Raw genomic sequence first — 16,667 nt, forward strand, 5'->3', positions numbered from 1 at the left:
TCAATGATTCTCTCATCATGGATGTTTCTATCTCTGCCTCTCCCTTCCTCTCTGATTAAAAAAAAAAAAAATATATATATATATATATATATATATATATATATATATATATATATATATTAAAAAAAGAAAGAAACTGATGGATGTGCCCCTGACTTCCAGGACTTAGATCCAGGGGTAGTGTGAACGTATGCAGGTGAAAGCAGAAGTGTGCAGGAGCCTGTGGCATCCCCAGTGAGCGGGGAGGCAGCTTTTCGGGGGCACAAGAGAGCTAACACACATAGTATTAGGGGGTGGCAAGCCTGGTTTTAGGAGTGGTTGTGATGCACAGGACAAATCACTATGGCAGTCTGAAGAGTTTTGAGAACCCACAGGCTCTTTAAGAAGCCTGAACTCTCATCCAGGGGTAGCAGGAACCCAGAGTGGAATTTTAGGCACTGTAGCAAGCTGTGGGGGAAATATTTTGAGATAAAATGGTGTCATGGACTGAATTGTGTCCCCCTAAATCCGTATGTTGAAGTCCTATCCCCCAGTACTTCAAATGTGACTGTATTGGAGATAGTGCCTTTAAAGAGATAATTAAGTTAAAGCGAGGCCATTAGTTGGGCTCTAGTCCAAAATGACTGGACTCCTCATGAAAAAGGAGACGGGACACAGATGCACACAGAGGGAAGATCCTGGAAAGACCAGGGAGAAGGTGGCCCTCTGCAAATTAAGGAGAAAGACCTCAGAAGAAACCAACCCTGCCAACACCTTGATCTCACACTTCTGGCCTTCAGGACTGTGAGAAAATTCATTTCTATTGTTGAAGCGGCATAGTCTGAAGTATTTTGTTATGGCAACCCGAGCTGACTCACACACATGGTAAGCCCTTAAATATATCAGGAGGCTCTGCTTATTGCCACTCCCCAAAGCCACGCTGGGCAGAATGAGGGCAAGCAGGTGTTTTTGAAGAGCATTGCTGAACAAAGAGAAGGCTTGCTTGCTATAGCAGAGAGCAAAGGCTTCCGACTCAAGAAGCTTATGGAAAGTTCAAGCTTCTTGAGCACACGTGGCTCATCAAGGGAACCAGGGCTGCAGTGCCGCTGTCTTATTCCACAGAGGGCCCTCTGCTCCTTCAGAACGGCCCCTAAGGGCGCCCTTGTTGTGTGTGTGTGTGTGTGGGGGGGGGACTGGGCTGACCCATTGAACTATTCTATTGCCTCTTTGAAGTTCAGCGTCACTTCCTGGCTGTGTGAAATCAAATAAGATAGTATATCATGTGCCTCGCCATCCACCCAGCATAGGGGAAGGCACGGCAAAGGGATTCTCTTCCCCTCTGCTCCTTCAGGTCCAGGGCAAACAAATATTAGGAGTGTAGATGGCAAGAGTAAACATGTAATCAGGGTGGAGACCTGATTTATGAATAACTCATAAATCATCTGAAACCAGTTTCCTGTTAACAGTCAGCCTCTGTAAACACTAAGCGAGTCCTTGGCACGTTATCTTCCCTGAGGATGCCAGGTCCTGGGAGTCCCTTTCTATATAAGTCGCTGGGACTCTTCCCGATGTGCAGGCCTATAAGGACCCTTGCTCATCACAATGGTAGGTAACTGGTTGCTTCATACCTAGAGACCAGAAAAAGGAAAAAGGACACACAGTTTATTCCTTATTTGAATGTGCTGTGAAGTGTGTTTCTACTGGATACAACGTAATGATAAATGTGAGCTAGTTAGGAATATTCTATGGATTATTTGCAACTGAATGTATAGACTCTATAGAGTGTAATGAGAGGCTGGGAGCTTGAGAAAATCTTAATGATTTCTGTTCTCTAAGATCAAAGCTGTTGTTTCTTCCAGTAAGTTTGGGATTCAATTAGGTTTTATACGTGTCTCTAATTCTTGGGCCCTTTGTGAGTGATTTGTGAGTTAAATATAATGTCAGAGCTATAGCACTGCCTCATCACAGATGAGAACGGAGCCTGGGAGGGAAGAGCTGTCCCCGAGTCTCACTGCTGTCTGTGCGCAGCTGAGGCGGGAAGCGAGGTGTCCCTCTCTAGGCCAGCGGCTCCCACATGGGCTGCACAGTGGACATCTGTGCTTGACTCCCACACCGGACACTCTGAGTTGGTTGGTTTGCAGTGAGTCCTTGGTAATTGGGTTTTTTTTAAAAGCTGCCCAGGTGACTTTAATATTCAGCAAAATTTGAGAACCATCATCCTAGGCCCATTGTCGGCAAACTGCGGCTCTTTGGTCCCTTGAGTGTGGCTCTTCCACAAAATACCACGGCCTGAGCGAGTCTATTTTGAAGAAGTGGCATTAGAAGAAGTTTAAGTTTAAAAAAGTTGGCTCTCAAAAGAAATTTCAATCGTTGTACTGTTGATATTTGGCTCTGTTGACTAATGAGTTTGGCGACCACTGTCCTAGGCCCTTTTCAATATATCCTGTTGTATTAAGAAAAAATTTGCATCAAAATCTATAAAAACTCATTTAGACGTCCTTTATGCCTTCAATTCAAACTTGATCTTTAAAAGCACCCTTTGCTAGAGCCAGTAAAAGGGAATGAACCGGGCTGCTCTTGGGGTACAAAGGAGAAGAGGAAGGAAGTGGTCAATGGCAAAGCAGAAGAGGAGATTGCAGGGTCCTCCAGAATGGACCCTGGGCCTCAGCTCAGAGACTGTCAGAAAGACAAGCTGGAAAGAGCAGGAAAACCGTGGGGTGGGATCCTCCTGCTCCATCAGACCCCTCCTCCGCCCTCAGAGTGAACTTTGTAAGCTGCAGAACTGACAATGTCCCTGCCCTGCTTAGGACCCTTAAAGATGCCTGACTCTTTAAAAAAAAAAAAATATATATATATATATACACACACACACACACACACACACACACACACACATATATATATATATATATAATTTCAGAGAGGAAGGGAGAGAGATAGAAACATCAATGATGAGAGAGAATCATTGATGGGCTGCCTCCTGCACGCCCCCTACTGGGGATTGAGCCCACAACCTGGGCATGTGTCCTGGACCAGAATCGAACCCAGGACCCTTCAGTCCACAGGCCGACACTCTATCCACTGAGCCAAACCAGCTAGGGCAAGATGCCTGACTCATGATCATGCTGGGAAGACACAAGGAACAGCAACTTACCTAAAGGGACACTATTCCTAGGGGCACTGCCAGCCTATTTCACCCTAAGGCTGGCATGAAGCACCTGTTACGTGCAGGCATCTGGAAAGTCTAATGGGGCCTCCCAGCTGCACTGTCCCCTGTGCCTGCCCGTAACAGGTGCTCATCTCATCTTTACTGAATGCAAGAAAGGAAGGAAGCTAAGGGAAGTGAAGGAATAGAATGTGGGAACAGGAAAGGACTTGAGAACCTCTCTACTCAGGTGGTCTCAACCCAATAGCATGGGCATCACCTGGGGGGGGGGCGGTTGCTAGAAATTAGGGCTCTTTGATCCCACCAAAGCAGAATCTGCATTTTATTTTACAAAATTTCCCAGGGATTCATATCCACATTAAAGAAGCACTAGTTTTGATTGTTTTTTGTGTTTCTCACCTGGGGAACTTGGTAAAGATCCAAAGGCCTTGGCCATGTCCTTTTTCAATGAGCTTGATTGAGACTGTGTACTCATTATTAGCAGCCTGGGTTACTTTGATGCCCACCCATATGGGAGAACTTCTGTTTTTACAGGGGAGGAAACTGAGGCTGAAAGAGAGAGCGAGGGAGAGAGAGAGAGAGAGAAGAGAATATGGAGGCTATATGTAAGATATTATCAACTGGTTAATCTCAACACTGAATACTTTGCTCTCTTTTGTCACCATGTTTGGACTCCATCTCTGAGTCATTCAATTGGGTGCCTCCGCTCGGAGCAGCAGAAGATCTGGGAATTCTGCACGCGTCACTCACCCTGGGCTGCAGCCCTGGCTTGTGCCCATTGGTGCCTCTGTTCTGTGGCAGGATAAAACAAGACCTCCAAAATTTCTATGATCACCAGCACCTCTCAGGAGCCCCCTTTCTGGATGAAGGGAGTGGAAATTCTGTCAATAAGACTGGCGTTTTCATTTGTTTTTGTTTGTTTTGTTTTTATTTGTTTGTTTTGAGAGAAAAATTCAGGTTTCCACAATGATCTGAAGCTGAAGCTTATGTAAAAGAATGAAACAGAGCAGGTGCAACCTCTAGTTCTGATGTGAGCTGACTATATTGAGAGTTTTATTGAACTGATTTTTTTCTTTTGGTTTTAAAACTAATGCATTTCATTATAAGCAATTTAGAAAATAAGAGGAGAAGTCCAAAGAAAAGTTCCACAGCTCAAAAATCACTTGTTAAAATTTGGTACAAAAACTTTAATCTCTTTGAGCATCTCCTTCTATGTGGATCTTTTCCACATCATAGGAATACCGTGCAAACATTTTTATGACCTGCCTTCTTTAATGTGTCATAACAGTGATCATTTATGTCATTTCATATTCTCTTACCTCCTAAGTTGACCAGGTCTGTTTTCAGAGTCACCATGTTCTCAAACAGCCCTGTTTTGGGGCATTTGGTTGATTCATTTCCCTCCTGCAGTGAGCATCCAAGAGGTGAAGTCTGTGCCATTCTTAGAACCAGGTCTTAGAAGTGAAAAGGTGAAGTCAAATGTTGTATCAGGTTTTTTTGTGTGTTTTTTTTTTAATAAATCTTTATTCAGATTATTATAATTGTTTCTCCTTTTCCCCCCCCTAGCTCCCCTCCACCCGGTTCCCACCCCACCCTCTGCCCTTACATCCCCCACCCCACTGTCCTCATCCATAGGTGTATGATTTTTGTCCAGTCTCTTCCTGAACACCCCCCATACCCCTTTCCCCCTGAGAATTATCAGTCCACTCCCTTTCTATGCCCCTGATTCTATTATATTCACCAGATTATTCTGTTCCTCAGGTTTTTAATTCACTTGATTTTTAGGTTCACTTGTTGATAGATATGTATTTGTTGTTCATAATTTTTCTCTTTACTTTTTTCTTCTTCCTCTTCTTTAAGAATACCTTTCAGCATTTCATATAATACTGGCTTGGTGGTGATGAACTCCTTTAGCTTTTTCTTATCTGTGAAGCTCTTTATCTGCCCTTCAATTCTGAATGATAGCTTTGCTGGGTAGAGTAATCTTGGTTGTAGGTTCTTGCTATTCATCACTTAGAAAATTTCTTGCCACTCCCATCTGGCTTGCATAGTTTCTGTTGAGAAATCAGCTGACAATCGTATGGGTGCTCCCTTGTAGGTAAAACTGTTTTTCTCTTGCTGCTTTTAATATTCTCTCTTTGTCTTTTGCTCTTGGCATTTTAATTACGATGTGTCTTGGTGTGGTCCTCTTTGGATTCCTTTTGTTTGGGGTTCTGTGTGCTTCCTGGACTTGTAAGTCTATTTCTTTCACCAGGTGGGGGAAGTTTTCAGTCATTATTTCTTCAGATAGGTTTTCAGGATCTTGCTCTCTCTCTTCTTCTGGCACCCCCATAATTCTGATGTTGGTACGCTTGAAGTTGTCCCAGAGGCTTCTTACACTATCTTCAACTTTTTGGATTTTTTTTTCTTTTTGCTTTTTCGGTTGAGTGTTTTTTGCTTCTTTGTATTTCAATTCTTTGACTTGATTCTTGTATTCCTCTAGTCTGTTGTTGGGTCTCTGTATAATATTTTTTATTTCAGTCAGTGTATGTTTAATTTCTAGTTGGTCCTTTTTCATATCTTCGAGGGTCTCGTTATATTTATCGGCCTTATCTAGGATATTCTTAAAAAGCCTTATAACCGTGGTTTTGAATTCTATATCCAGTTGTTTGTTTTCCTCCATTTCTTTCGTTTGTGATCTGTTTCTTTGTCGCCACATTTTCATTGCTTCCATGAGTTGGTAGGTTAGCTTTGTGTGCTAGGTTTCCTATATGGCCCAGTGGGTCAGCCTCCCCAGTTAACCTGAGGTGGATACTCTTGGTGCACCCCTTTGTGGACTGTGTGTACAGCCTTGTTGTAGTTAAGTCTTGATTGTTGTTGGTATCACTGGGAGGAATTGACCTGCAGGCCAGTTGGCTGTGAGGATCAACTGTGTCTACGCTGGGAGAAGTTCGGTGCTGGAGACAGCCTTATAGGATTAGACTTGCCAAATTGCAAAAGCCTCTGTGCTCAGCTTGGATGGGGTGGAGTCTCAGATAAGAAAAAGCTAAAGGAGTTCATCACCACCAAGCCAGTATTATATGAAATGCTGAAAGGTATTCTTAAAGAAGAGGAAGAAGAAAAAAGTAAAGAGAAAAATTGGGTGGAGCCAAGCAGACAGTCTTGGCTTCCAGTCAGCCTTGCCCTTGTGCGTGTGTGCGCCTGCAGACCTCTGCCTTCCCCGGCTCCCGAGTCTCCACCCGAGAGTCCAGATTCCCCCCGCAAGAGCGTGGGTCCCCAGGGGCTTGCCTGGAACTGGGGTTCAGTGCAGTCAGAACTGGGGCTCAGTGCAGTCAGGAGCCTCCGACTCCCTTCCACTAGGGAAAGCCTGTGGCAACCTCCGCAGTCTCTGTGCACACTGGCACGCGCGCCTCCAGACCCCTGCCCGCCGGGGCTCCCCCGGGTCTCCCCCGGGTCTCCGAGTCTCCGGGTGCCTTTCTCTCTACCTGACAGTCCAGACTCCCCTGGTATGAGCCTGGGTCCACGGGGTTTCTCCTGGAACTGGGGTTCAGTGCAGTCAGAACTGGGGTTCAGTGCAGTCGGGGGCTTCCTTCCCCCTCCCGCCAGAGAAAGTCAGCCAGGCTCTCAGCCGCCCTTCCTCTCTGTGCGCACAAAGCCCCTTTGCCGTACCTCCAATTCTCTGTGAGCTTTTCTCATTCCTTCTAGTTGTAGAATTTCCACTCAGCCAGCTTTCCTGTGGTTCTGGATGGTGTCCGTTCTGTCTTTTAGTTGTAGTTTTGAAATTGTTGTGCAAGGCAGCAGTTTAGGTGCTTACCTATGCCGCCATCTTGGTTTTCTCCTCAGGTTTTTTTTTTTTTTTTTTTTAAATATTTTATTGATTTTTTACAGAGAGGAAGAGAGAGGGATAGAGAGTCAGAAACATCAATGAGAGAGAAACACTGATCAGCTGCCTCCTGCACACCCCCCACTGGGGATGTGCCCGCAACCAAGGTACATGCCCTTGACCGGAGTCGAACCTGGGACCCTTCAGTCCGCAGGCCGACGCTCCATCCACTGAGCCAAACCGGCCAGGGCAGGTTTTTGTTTTTGTTTTTTCATGTTTTTATTGATTTGAGAGAGAAATAGATAGATAGAAACATCATTGAAGAGAAATATCGATCGGTCCTACTGGGGATCAACTCGGACATGTGCCCTGACCAGGAATCAAACCAGCAACCTCCTGGTGCATGGACCAGCACTCAACCAACTGAGCAACACTGGCCAGGGCTGTTGTAAACAGTTTTGAGAATATGGATGCATACTATTAAGTTGTTCTCCATAAAGATTATTCAAACATAAACCAGCCTTGTGCATTTCACTTCCCAGATATGCCTTTATTTCACTCTGGATATTATAAATGAAATAATTATTTTTGTCATCCCACATGGTTCTATTTTATGTACAAATTTACATTTCTGGTCTCAGCAGTAACTTGAACTTTTGCATGCTTCTGTTCATCATTTCTATTTGTATATGTGTGTTATTTGTTACCTTTTTTTGTTGTTGCTGTTAATCCTCACGTGAGGATATTTTTTTCCTTTGAGAGAGAGTGGAAGGGGAGGGGTAGAGAGAGAGATACATTGATGTGAGAGAGACACATTGTTTGTTGCCTCCTGCCTGCACCCTGACCGGGGCAGGGAGTAAACCCACAATCCAGGTACCTGCCCTTGACCAGGAATCAAACCAAAACCCTTTAGTGTGTGGGCTGATGCTCTAACCCAGGGGTGGGCAAACTTTTTGACTCGAGGGCCACAATGGGTTCTTAAACTGGACCAGAGGGCCGGAACAAAAGCATGGATGGAGTGTTTGTGTGAACTAATATAAATTCAAAGTAAAGGAGCAGAGGGGAGAGCAAGAGAACCCTCTGCTCTTTCGGCTCTGCGGGCTGGATAGAACAGCCCAACGGGCCGAATCTGGCCCACGGGCCGTAGTTTGCCCACAGCTGATCTAACCACTGAGCAACTGGCCAGGATTATGTGTGTTATTTTCTTTGTCATTTTTCTACTAGGATGTTTTTCTTTTTCTTGTTGATATACAGATATTCTTCATTTAATGATGTTGTTCTCCAAATTTGGTAATTATTATTTTAATTTTATGATTTTATAACTTTTACATTTTCAAAGCTATTTCTTTTTTTAATACTTAGAATAAGATTATTATTTACTTGCATTTTCTGTGATTAGTTTAAATCTTAAAATTTTTTTATTAAAGTACAGTTGACATACAATATTATATTTGTTTCAGGTGTATCTGCCATCGTACAAAGTTAGTTTATGATCTTGTAAAAATTTAACCTTCAAATCCTTTTAGAATTTATTTGTGGGAACTGAAGTAAAAAATTAACTTTATTTCCTTTCAAAATAGGCCCCCATTTGTTCTAATAACATTTTTTGAATAATTCCCTACAGATTTCAAAAACTAAGTTTCTCTTATAATAAACTTTTATGTGGATTTATAAGTATACTTTCTGGGGTTTCTATGCTGTTCCCTTTACTTGTCTTTCTATTCTTATATTAGTAACGTACTACTTCAGGTAGCATCAGTTCATAATTAATTTTAGACATCTTACAGAACAAGTACCCTCACCCCCCATCTTCTTTTCTTAAAAAAAAAAAATATTTTTATTGATTTCAGAGAGGAAGGGAAAGGGAGAGATAGAAACATCAACAATGAGTGGAATCATTGATCAGCTGCCTCTTGCACATACCACACTGGGGATCAAGCCCACAACCTGGGCATATACCCTGACCAGGGAATCGAACTTTGATCTCCTGGTTTAGGGGTCGGCGCTCAACCACTGAGCCATACCAGTCAGGCCCCATCCTCTTTTTAAAATGGCTCCTGGAAATTCCCATGTTAAAGTTTGTTTATTTGGCTTGCTCATCTCAAAATGATGACAAAAGCAACTTGATACTTTTCTTTGTCCTGCAGATTTGGTATCAGCTGAACTGATTTGTTCATGCAGCCATCAACAATGCCTTTATCATCTGGAAAATGAAGTTCTTAGCCTCATGGTCTAAGAATGCCAACTAACTCAGTAGTTCCATCAAGTCTCCTACTGTGTTTTCTTCATCTTTTTGTCAATGTTTTATCTTCCTAAAACTCTTCACACACACTTTTCTGTCCTTTAAATTATACACACTCTGCAAAGTAGCTAAAAATCAATCCGAAAGGGTTCCCTGAACTTCCTTGGCACTAAAATAACACACGATGCTCAGGCTGGGTGGCTCAGTTGGTTGGAGTGTCATCCCGTACACCAAAAGGGGACATACCTCAGTCGCAGGTTCTATCTCTAGTGTCAGGGAGTGTAGGGGAGGCAACCGAAAAATGTTTTTCTCTCAGATTGATGTTTCTCTCTCTCTCTCTCTCTTTCTCTCTCTCTTTCCCTTCTCTCTCAAATCAATAAAAACATATCCTCAGGCAAGGTTTTTTAAAAAAATAGCACACTATCATTATTTTATTGGCCTATGACTTTGACTCACATTTAGCTTTTTCCCCAGTTCATTTTAGTAACTTGTGTAGATGTTGTTCCTTTGAAGCACCGCCTTTAAGCCACCTGCCAGAGCCCAGCAGGGGTCCTCATGCAGGACACTCAGTCACTGACCACCATCTGAATCAGTTTGTTTTTCTTCCTGACGCTTCTTCACATTGCAGAATGCTCTTCTGGGAAGACTTGTGGTCTTGGCCAGCTTTGTGATGCTATGCAATGCCCAGTGCTATTTCATACCTAATCCACGTGCTCCAGACGACTTATTTAAGGGTAAGTTCCAGCTTTTCAAGTGTATTATTTTACTGCAGCTTGGTAGGTGTAACCTGTTGGCAGAGGAAGGCCTTTACATCCACATGGGGAGGAGGGGTAGGGCGGATATCAAATAGAGTCAAATGAGAGACTTCAATTTGTCACTGTGTAAGACAGTGTTTCTCAACCCGAGGTGTAGGAGAATTGCCTGGAAAGCTTTTGAAACCTACCAACGCTCAGGGGCCATCCAATATGAGGCAAATCAGAATCTCTGGGGCAGGAGCTGCACAGCTAATTGCTTTTGGATTCACCCCTATATGCAGGCCAAGAACCATCAATATTCCAAAGCAGTGCTTTTCAAACTTCAATGTGCACGTGAACTCTCTGAGAATCTTGCTAAATAAAGTTCTGATTCTGTGGGCCTGCATGTCCAACACAGCCTTGGTAGTGCTGATACTACTAGTTCCTCTAGCTCACCTGGACCACCAAGGGTTAAAGCAGTGGTTCTGACCCCTGGCTGAATATCTGAATCACTTGGGGAGCTTTGGGAAAATATGGTAGCCTGGGCCTCATGGCCAGAGAGAATCGTTGTTCTGAGGTGGGACCCAGGCATAGATTTTTTAAAAATGCCCAAGATGTTTTACATGTGCATTTATGGTTGAGAAGCAAAGCAAAGAGAAGTGGTAAAATGAGTCATTTATCCAGAGATAATCCAGCAGAAAAAAAACAAAAAACAAAAGACAACTTGGCTCCAAGTACCCCTAGGATCATAAAGCTATCTGATAAAAGAGGAAGGCCTTATTTTTTTCTTGTAATATTTGTTCTGAAATAAGATCTGGAAGGACTTAAGCTTGTTGTAAGAAAACATGATTGGTGACATGAACTGGACAGTACTAGAATTTAGTATGGGTGACCACAGAAGCACTTTTCTTTCTTTTTTAAAAATATTTTTTTATTGATTTCAAAAAGAAAGGAAAAGGGAGAGAGAGATAGAAACAGCAATGATGAGAATCATCAGTTGGCTGCCTCCTGCATGACCCACACTGGGAATCGAGCCCGCAACCCGGGCATGTGCCCACCTGGAATCAAACTGTGAACTCCTGGTTCCTAGGTCGATGTTCAGCCACGGAGCCACACTGGCCAGACCACAGAAGCACTTTTCTTAGACACCCTTAAATTGACGAGATTCTCCCTCTTTGGGAGGGCCACAGGTGGCAGGGCTGGCCCCAGTGTCCCTCAAGCCTTGTTCCAGCTGCATGCCTTGAGGACACCACTGATGATGCCACATGTGTTATTTTAGAATGCAAGGATCTCAGTGGCGTCACCTACGCGATGAACTCCAAGTGGAAGAATGAGAAATGTGAGGAGTGTTCTTGTAACCCAACTGGAATTGACTGCTGCAACACGTAAGTCTCAGCCAGAAGGGCCAACAAGGGGGTGCAGCAACAATGGGGGGCTGCTCTCTGAGGTACAGCTACTTCCTCTTTCAAAATCCTATTCTGAAGTGGTTTATTTTTCAGCACTCTTTCTTTCTTTTTTTCCTTTTAATATATTTTTATTGATTTCAGAGAAGAAGGGAGAGGGAGAGACAGATAGAAACACCAATGATGAGAAAGAATCATCAATTGGCTGCCTCTCGCTCTGGGGATCAAGCTCCCAACCCACGCATGTGGGTCAGGACCTGGAATCAAACCGTAACCTCCTAGTTCATAGGTCAATGCTCAACCACTGAGCCATGCCGACCAGGCCCTATTTCTTACTTTCTTTTTTTATTGTGGTAAAATATACATAACATAAAATTTAGCATTTTAATCATTTTAAGTGTAAAATTCAGTGGCATTAAGTACATTTACACATTTGTGCAACCATTTCCACCATTCACCTTCAGAACTTTCTTATCTTCCCAAACTGAAACTCCCTACCCAGTAAATAACTCTCCATTTCCTCCTTTCTCCAGTCCCTGGCAACCACCATTTTACTCTCTGTCTCTATTTTTTGTCCTTTTGTGACTGGATTTTTACACTATAATGTCCTCAAGGTGTTGGAAGCTGCCCATTGCCTTCACTAGCAGAAAGGGGCAGACAAGGAGTCCAGAAGACTGATGACCCTTAAAGCTCTGGCAAAGGTCAGAGCTATGCACCCACTGTTCAGTCGAGACAATGGTAGCTGAAGCAACTTCCCCACCAGATAGTCATGTAAATCCTTACTGATAAGATAGTCTGCCTGTTACTGGAATTGCCTGCCTAAGGGCTATGGGTGTATCCCAAACCTGAATAAAAAGGATGGCAAGGCCAGAGCAAAGCTGAGTCCTCTCTTGGGCTTCTGCCTGGCACCCAATTCCCAAATTAGTATTTTATTGTCTTGTCTCTTTCATTTGTGTGCGGCCTCCTCCAGAATCCGAACCCTGAACCTGAACCCTGAACCACGCAGGACGTGGGGGAACACTTGCATCAAGGTTCATCCGTGCTGCAGCATGTTTCATAATTACGCTGAAGAATGTTCCATTGTGTGTGTGTTCCAAGAGAGTGATGAATCCTGACATTGCTTGCACCCTTGAATGTGTGGGTGGACTTTCCTGGGGAGATGGTCCCCAGTTTTCATTAGCTGCTCCTGGGCTCCTTGATCCTGGCTAGGAGTGACTCTCACTTCCTGTGGGCTTAGCCAGCTCCTATTCTAATTAGAATGGACAATCTTTCCCTTCCCACCTTCAAGCAGCAGAACTGCTGGCCACTTCCTGAGCCAGGATAACAAGAAGTCAGGCTAGGACAAGCTGCCTGGCCCCAGTAGTCCAGTATGCATTTGGGCCTCTCAGAGCTTGCTTGGTCCTGTGATGCAGGATGGAACTTAGGAACGATGTCAGAGATGGTCTATGTGCTCATAGACCAGGTTCTATGTGTTCAAATCCAGGTTCCTGAAGTCAGCACTTTGGGGTTTCAAACTAAAAGGTGATCTTAAGTTGCTGAGGGGCACCCTAGATAGCTGGAGTGTGGGCTGCCCCTGGCACAGAGCTAGCCCTGAGAAGGCTGGGCATCCTATCCTTTCTTAAAAAAAAAAAAAATTAAATCTTTATTATTGAAAGTATTACATATGTCTCCCTTTTTCCCCCATTCACTCCCCCCCCCGCCCCACCGCCCCACTCCAGGTCTTCACCACCTATCTTTTTTTAAAAAAAACTTTATTGTTGAAAGTATTACATATGTCCCTTTTTTCCACCATTGGCCTCCTCCAGCCACCCCCACCCCCACCCCAGGGTCTGTATCCATGGGTTGTGCATATGTTCATACAAGGTCTTTGGTTGATTACTTCCCACCCACCCACCCTCCCCCACCTTCCCTCTGAGATTATGTACTCTGTTCCTGGCTTCCATGTCTCTGATCCACTCCCTTCATTAATTTAGTTTGTTAATTAGATTCTACACATGAGTGAGATGATGTGATACTTGTCTTTCTCTGTCTGGCTTATTTCACTTAGCATAATACTCTCTAGGTCCCTCCATGATGTCTCAAAGGGTAAGAGATCCTTCATTATTATTGCTGTATAGTATTTCATGGTGTAAATGTACCACAGCTTTTTTATCTACTCATACACTGATGGGCACTTGGGTTTAGGTATTATAAATTGTGCTGCTATAAATATAGGGGTGCATACATTTTTTAAAAATTGGTGTTTCAGGTTTATAGGATATATTCCTAGAAGTGGGATCACTAGGTCAAATGGCAGTTCCATATTTAATTATTTGAGGAAACTCCATACTGTTTTCCATAATGGCTGCAAAGTCTGCATTCCCATCAGCAATGTACTAGGGTTCCCTTTTCTCCACATCCTCACCAACACTTGTCATTTGTTGATTTGTTGATGGTAGCCATTCTGACAGATGTAAGATGATACCTCATTGTCATTTTAAATTGCATCTCTCTGATGATCAGTGACTTTGAGCATTTTTTCATGGCTCTTGGCATGTTCTCTTTGGAGAAGTGTCTATTTAGGTCTTTTGCCCATTTTTTTTTAAACAATGTAACTTTTTAAAATATATATATGTTTTATTGATTTTTTTACAGAGAGGAAGGGAGAGGGATAGAGAGTTAGAAACATCGAGGAGAGAGAAACATCGATCAGCTGCCTCCTGCACACCCCCTACTGGGGATGTGCCGGCAACCAAGATAATGTCCTTGACCGGAATCGCACCTGGGACCCTTCAGTCCGCAGGCCGACGACACTCTATTCACTGAGCCAAACTGGCTAGGGCCCATTTTTTAATTGGATAGTTTGTCTTCCTTTTGTTAAGTTGTATCAGTTCCTTATATATTTTGGATACTAGCCCTTTATCAGATGTATTATTGCCAAATATGTTCTCCCATACAGTGGGTTCCCTTTTTACTTTTGTTGTGCAGAAGCTTTTTATTTTGATGTTGTTCCATTTGTTTATTTTCTCTTTAGTTTCCTTTGCCCTAGGAAATGTATCAGTAAACATATTGCTACAAGAGATGTCTGAAATATTGCTACCTATGGTTTCTTCTAGGATTTCTATGGTTTCATGACTTACATTTAAGTCTTTTATACATTTTGAGTTTATTCTTGTGTATGGTGTAAGTTGGTGGTCTAGTTTTATTTATTTTTTAATGTATCTGTCCAATTTCCCCAACACCATGTATTGAAGAGATTGTTTTGACTCCATTGTATGTTCTTGCGTTCTGAGTGTAATGGCTTGGGTCGATATCCTATCCTTTCTAATTGGCTTTGCTCTTGTCTCAATGGCAGTGTTGCTGTACCTTTGGGTTTTAACAAAATGGATTGCAATAAATTATTCAACAAGGAGACCTGCACCTATACAGTGGTGGAAAAAAAGAATCCAGAAAAGAATTGTCCTGTCCAGCAATGGGTGATGTAATGTGCTTCTAGTGCGCCCGTGGCTCCCATCCAGAGGGGTTCCAGGTCCTCCAAGGCCAGGCCTCATTCTCCTATGGCCTCTAACAGACTATGATTGTATAACCCTACCTGTTCGTAAAAAAATAAATAAGTAAAAATTGAGCAAACATCTGAATATGTGTATACTTGAAATTTATAAATTATGTGTGCATTGATTTTTATACACATTAAAAAGCATTCAAACATTTAATAGAGGGAACAAAAAATAAATATGAATAAAGTTATATTTTTCCTATACTCCAATAAATCATTGTACATTCCCACTTAGGCACTGCTGCTTCTGTTGCTTCTGATATAGTATCTGCACTCTGCTGCCCTGGTGTCCTGCTATCTTGCGAACAATTAAAAAAATAAATGTATCTTCAAAATGAAATCAGATCCCTTATTTTCTTTGAGTTTTTCATATTTATGCTTTCTTCCTTCCTCTTCTTTTTCTTAAATATATATATTTTAAATATATTCTTATTGATTTCAGAGAGGAAGGGAGGAGAGAGAGAGAAACATCAATGATGAGAGAGAATCATTGATAGGCTGCCTCCTACACACCTTCCACTGGGGATTGAGCCTGCAACCTGGGTATGTGCCCTGACCAGAATCAAACAGTGACCTCCTGGTTCATAGGTTGAAGCTAAACCCGCAATGCCACACTGGCCAGGCTCCTTCCTCTTCTATAGAGTGTGTCCTCCATGCTGTGTCCCTCATATACCTCTGTTTGCCTGAGGTTGAAGCAGGTAAGATAGAATAGGACAACCTGGAAGAAGTAGCTCTACGACCACATGCAGCCTGATGGAGTATTAAAAGGCCAGGGGTCCTGGCTTGTGAGAATGGCTTGAGTGCAGGGTTCCCGTCACTCATCTCTAGCTGCATACAGATCCCTGCAAAACTTAAGGACTTAAACAGTGACATTGTTGTCCTGGTCAGTGTGGCTCAGTTGGTTGAGCATCATGTCCCATGCACCGAGAAGTCGCCAGGTCCCCTTGCGAGACAGCCTGGCAGGTCTTTCTCCTCCAATGAAACCCGTAGTCCTGGTTTTTGGCCCTCTGTCTGATCTTTCATTTGGTGCTGAACCCGGGCTGTCTCGCAAGGGGAGAACAGCAACATGTGCAGAGGCGAGCATGCCTTTTGAGGGGAGGAATGGGAAGAAATGAGGGCTTAGTGTACTCAGCATGCGCTGATTGGTGGCTTAATGTATGGTCCATATAAGGTACATAGTTAGTCACTCGGGTACTTAGGGACAAGGGCTTAGGGTATTTGGCAGGTGCTGATTGGTGGTTCAATGTATAGTCCATATAAGGTGCCTGGTTAGGTACTCCGGTATGTCCAGGCCACAGATGGTTACATCATACTCCGCCCACCAGTTGGGGAAAGGGAGGATCTATCAATCTTAATTTACAAAGGTAAAATTAAAAAGACAAACACAGCCCAGTGGGCGTGGCTCAGTGGTTGAGCATTGACCTATGAACCAGGAGGTTCCATTCCCGGTTAGGGCACATGCCCAGGTTTCGGGCTTGATCCCAGTCAGGGGTGTACACGAAGCAGCCAATCAATGAGTCTCTCTCATCATTGATGTTTCTATCTCTCTCTCCCTCTTCCTTCCTCTCTGAAATCAATAAAAATATGTATATTAAAAAAGTGCAGTGACAATATTGATCATCTCTTGCTTCTGTGTTAGAGAACATTTGTTCACTCAACAGGTCTTTATTAAGTGCCTAGGCCAGGCAGTGCTATGGGCCAGGGATACAGCAATGATCCAGAGAGACCAGGTTCCTGCTTTCCTGGGAGTCCTTTGTGTGGGCATGTGACAGATCATAAGCAAGCAAACAGTCCTCTGTTCAACAA

The 16,667-nt window shown here is 43.3% G+C and overlaps 1 protein-coding gene across 1 annotated transcript; it reads left to right on the plus strand.

The window, feature by feature from the left end:
- Positions 1 to 1,547: 1,547 nt before the first annotated feature.
- MSMB (microseminoprotein beta) lies at positions 1,548 to 14,790 on the plus strand (the record flags this gene model as incomplete). Its single annotated transcript, XM_080688380.1, is given in 5 exon segments — positions 1,548 to 1,562; positions 1,564 to 1,584; positions 9,818 to 9,923; positions 11,203 to 11,308; positions 14,661 to 14,790. Coding segments are annotated over 5 exon segments (378 nt in total).
- Positions 14,791 to 16,667: the final 1,877 nt, after the last annotated feature.

The sequence above is a fragment of the Plecotus auritus genome (assembly GCF_963455305.1).
Source record: "Plecotus auritus genome assembly, chromosome: 9".
In the NCBI taxonomy this organism is placed as follows: Eukaryota; Metazoa; Chordata; class Mammalia; order Chiroptera; family Vespertilionidae; genus Plecotus; species Plecotus auritus.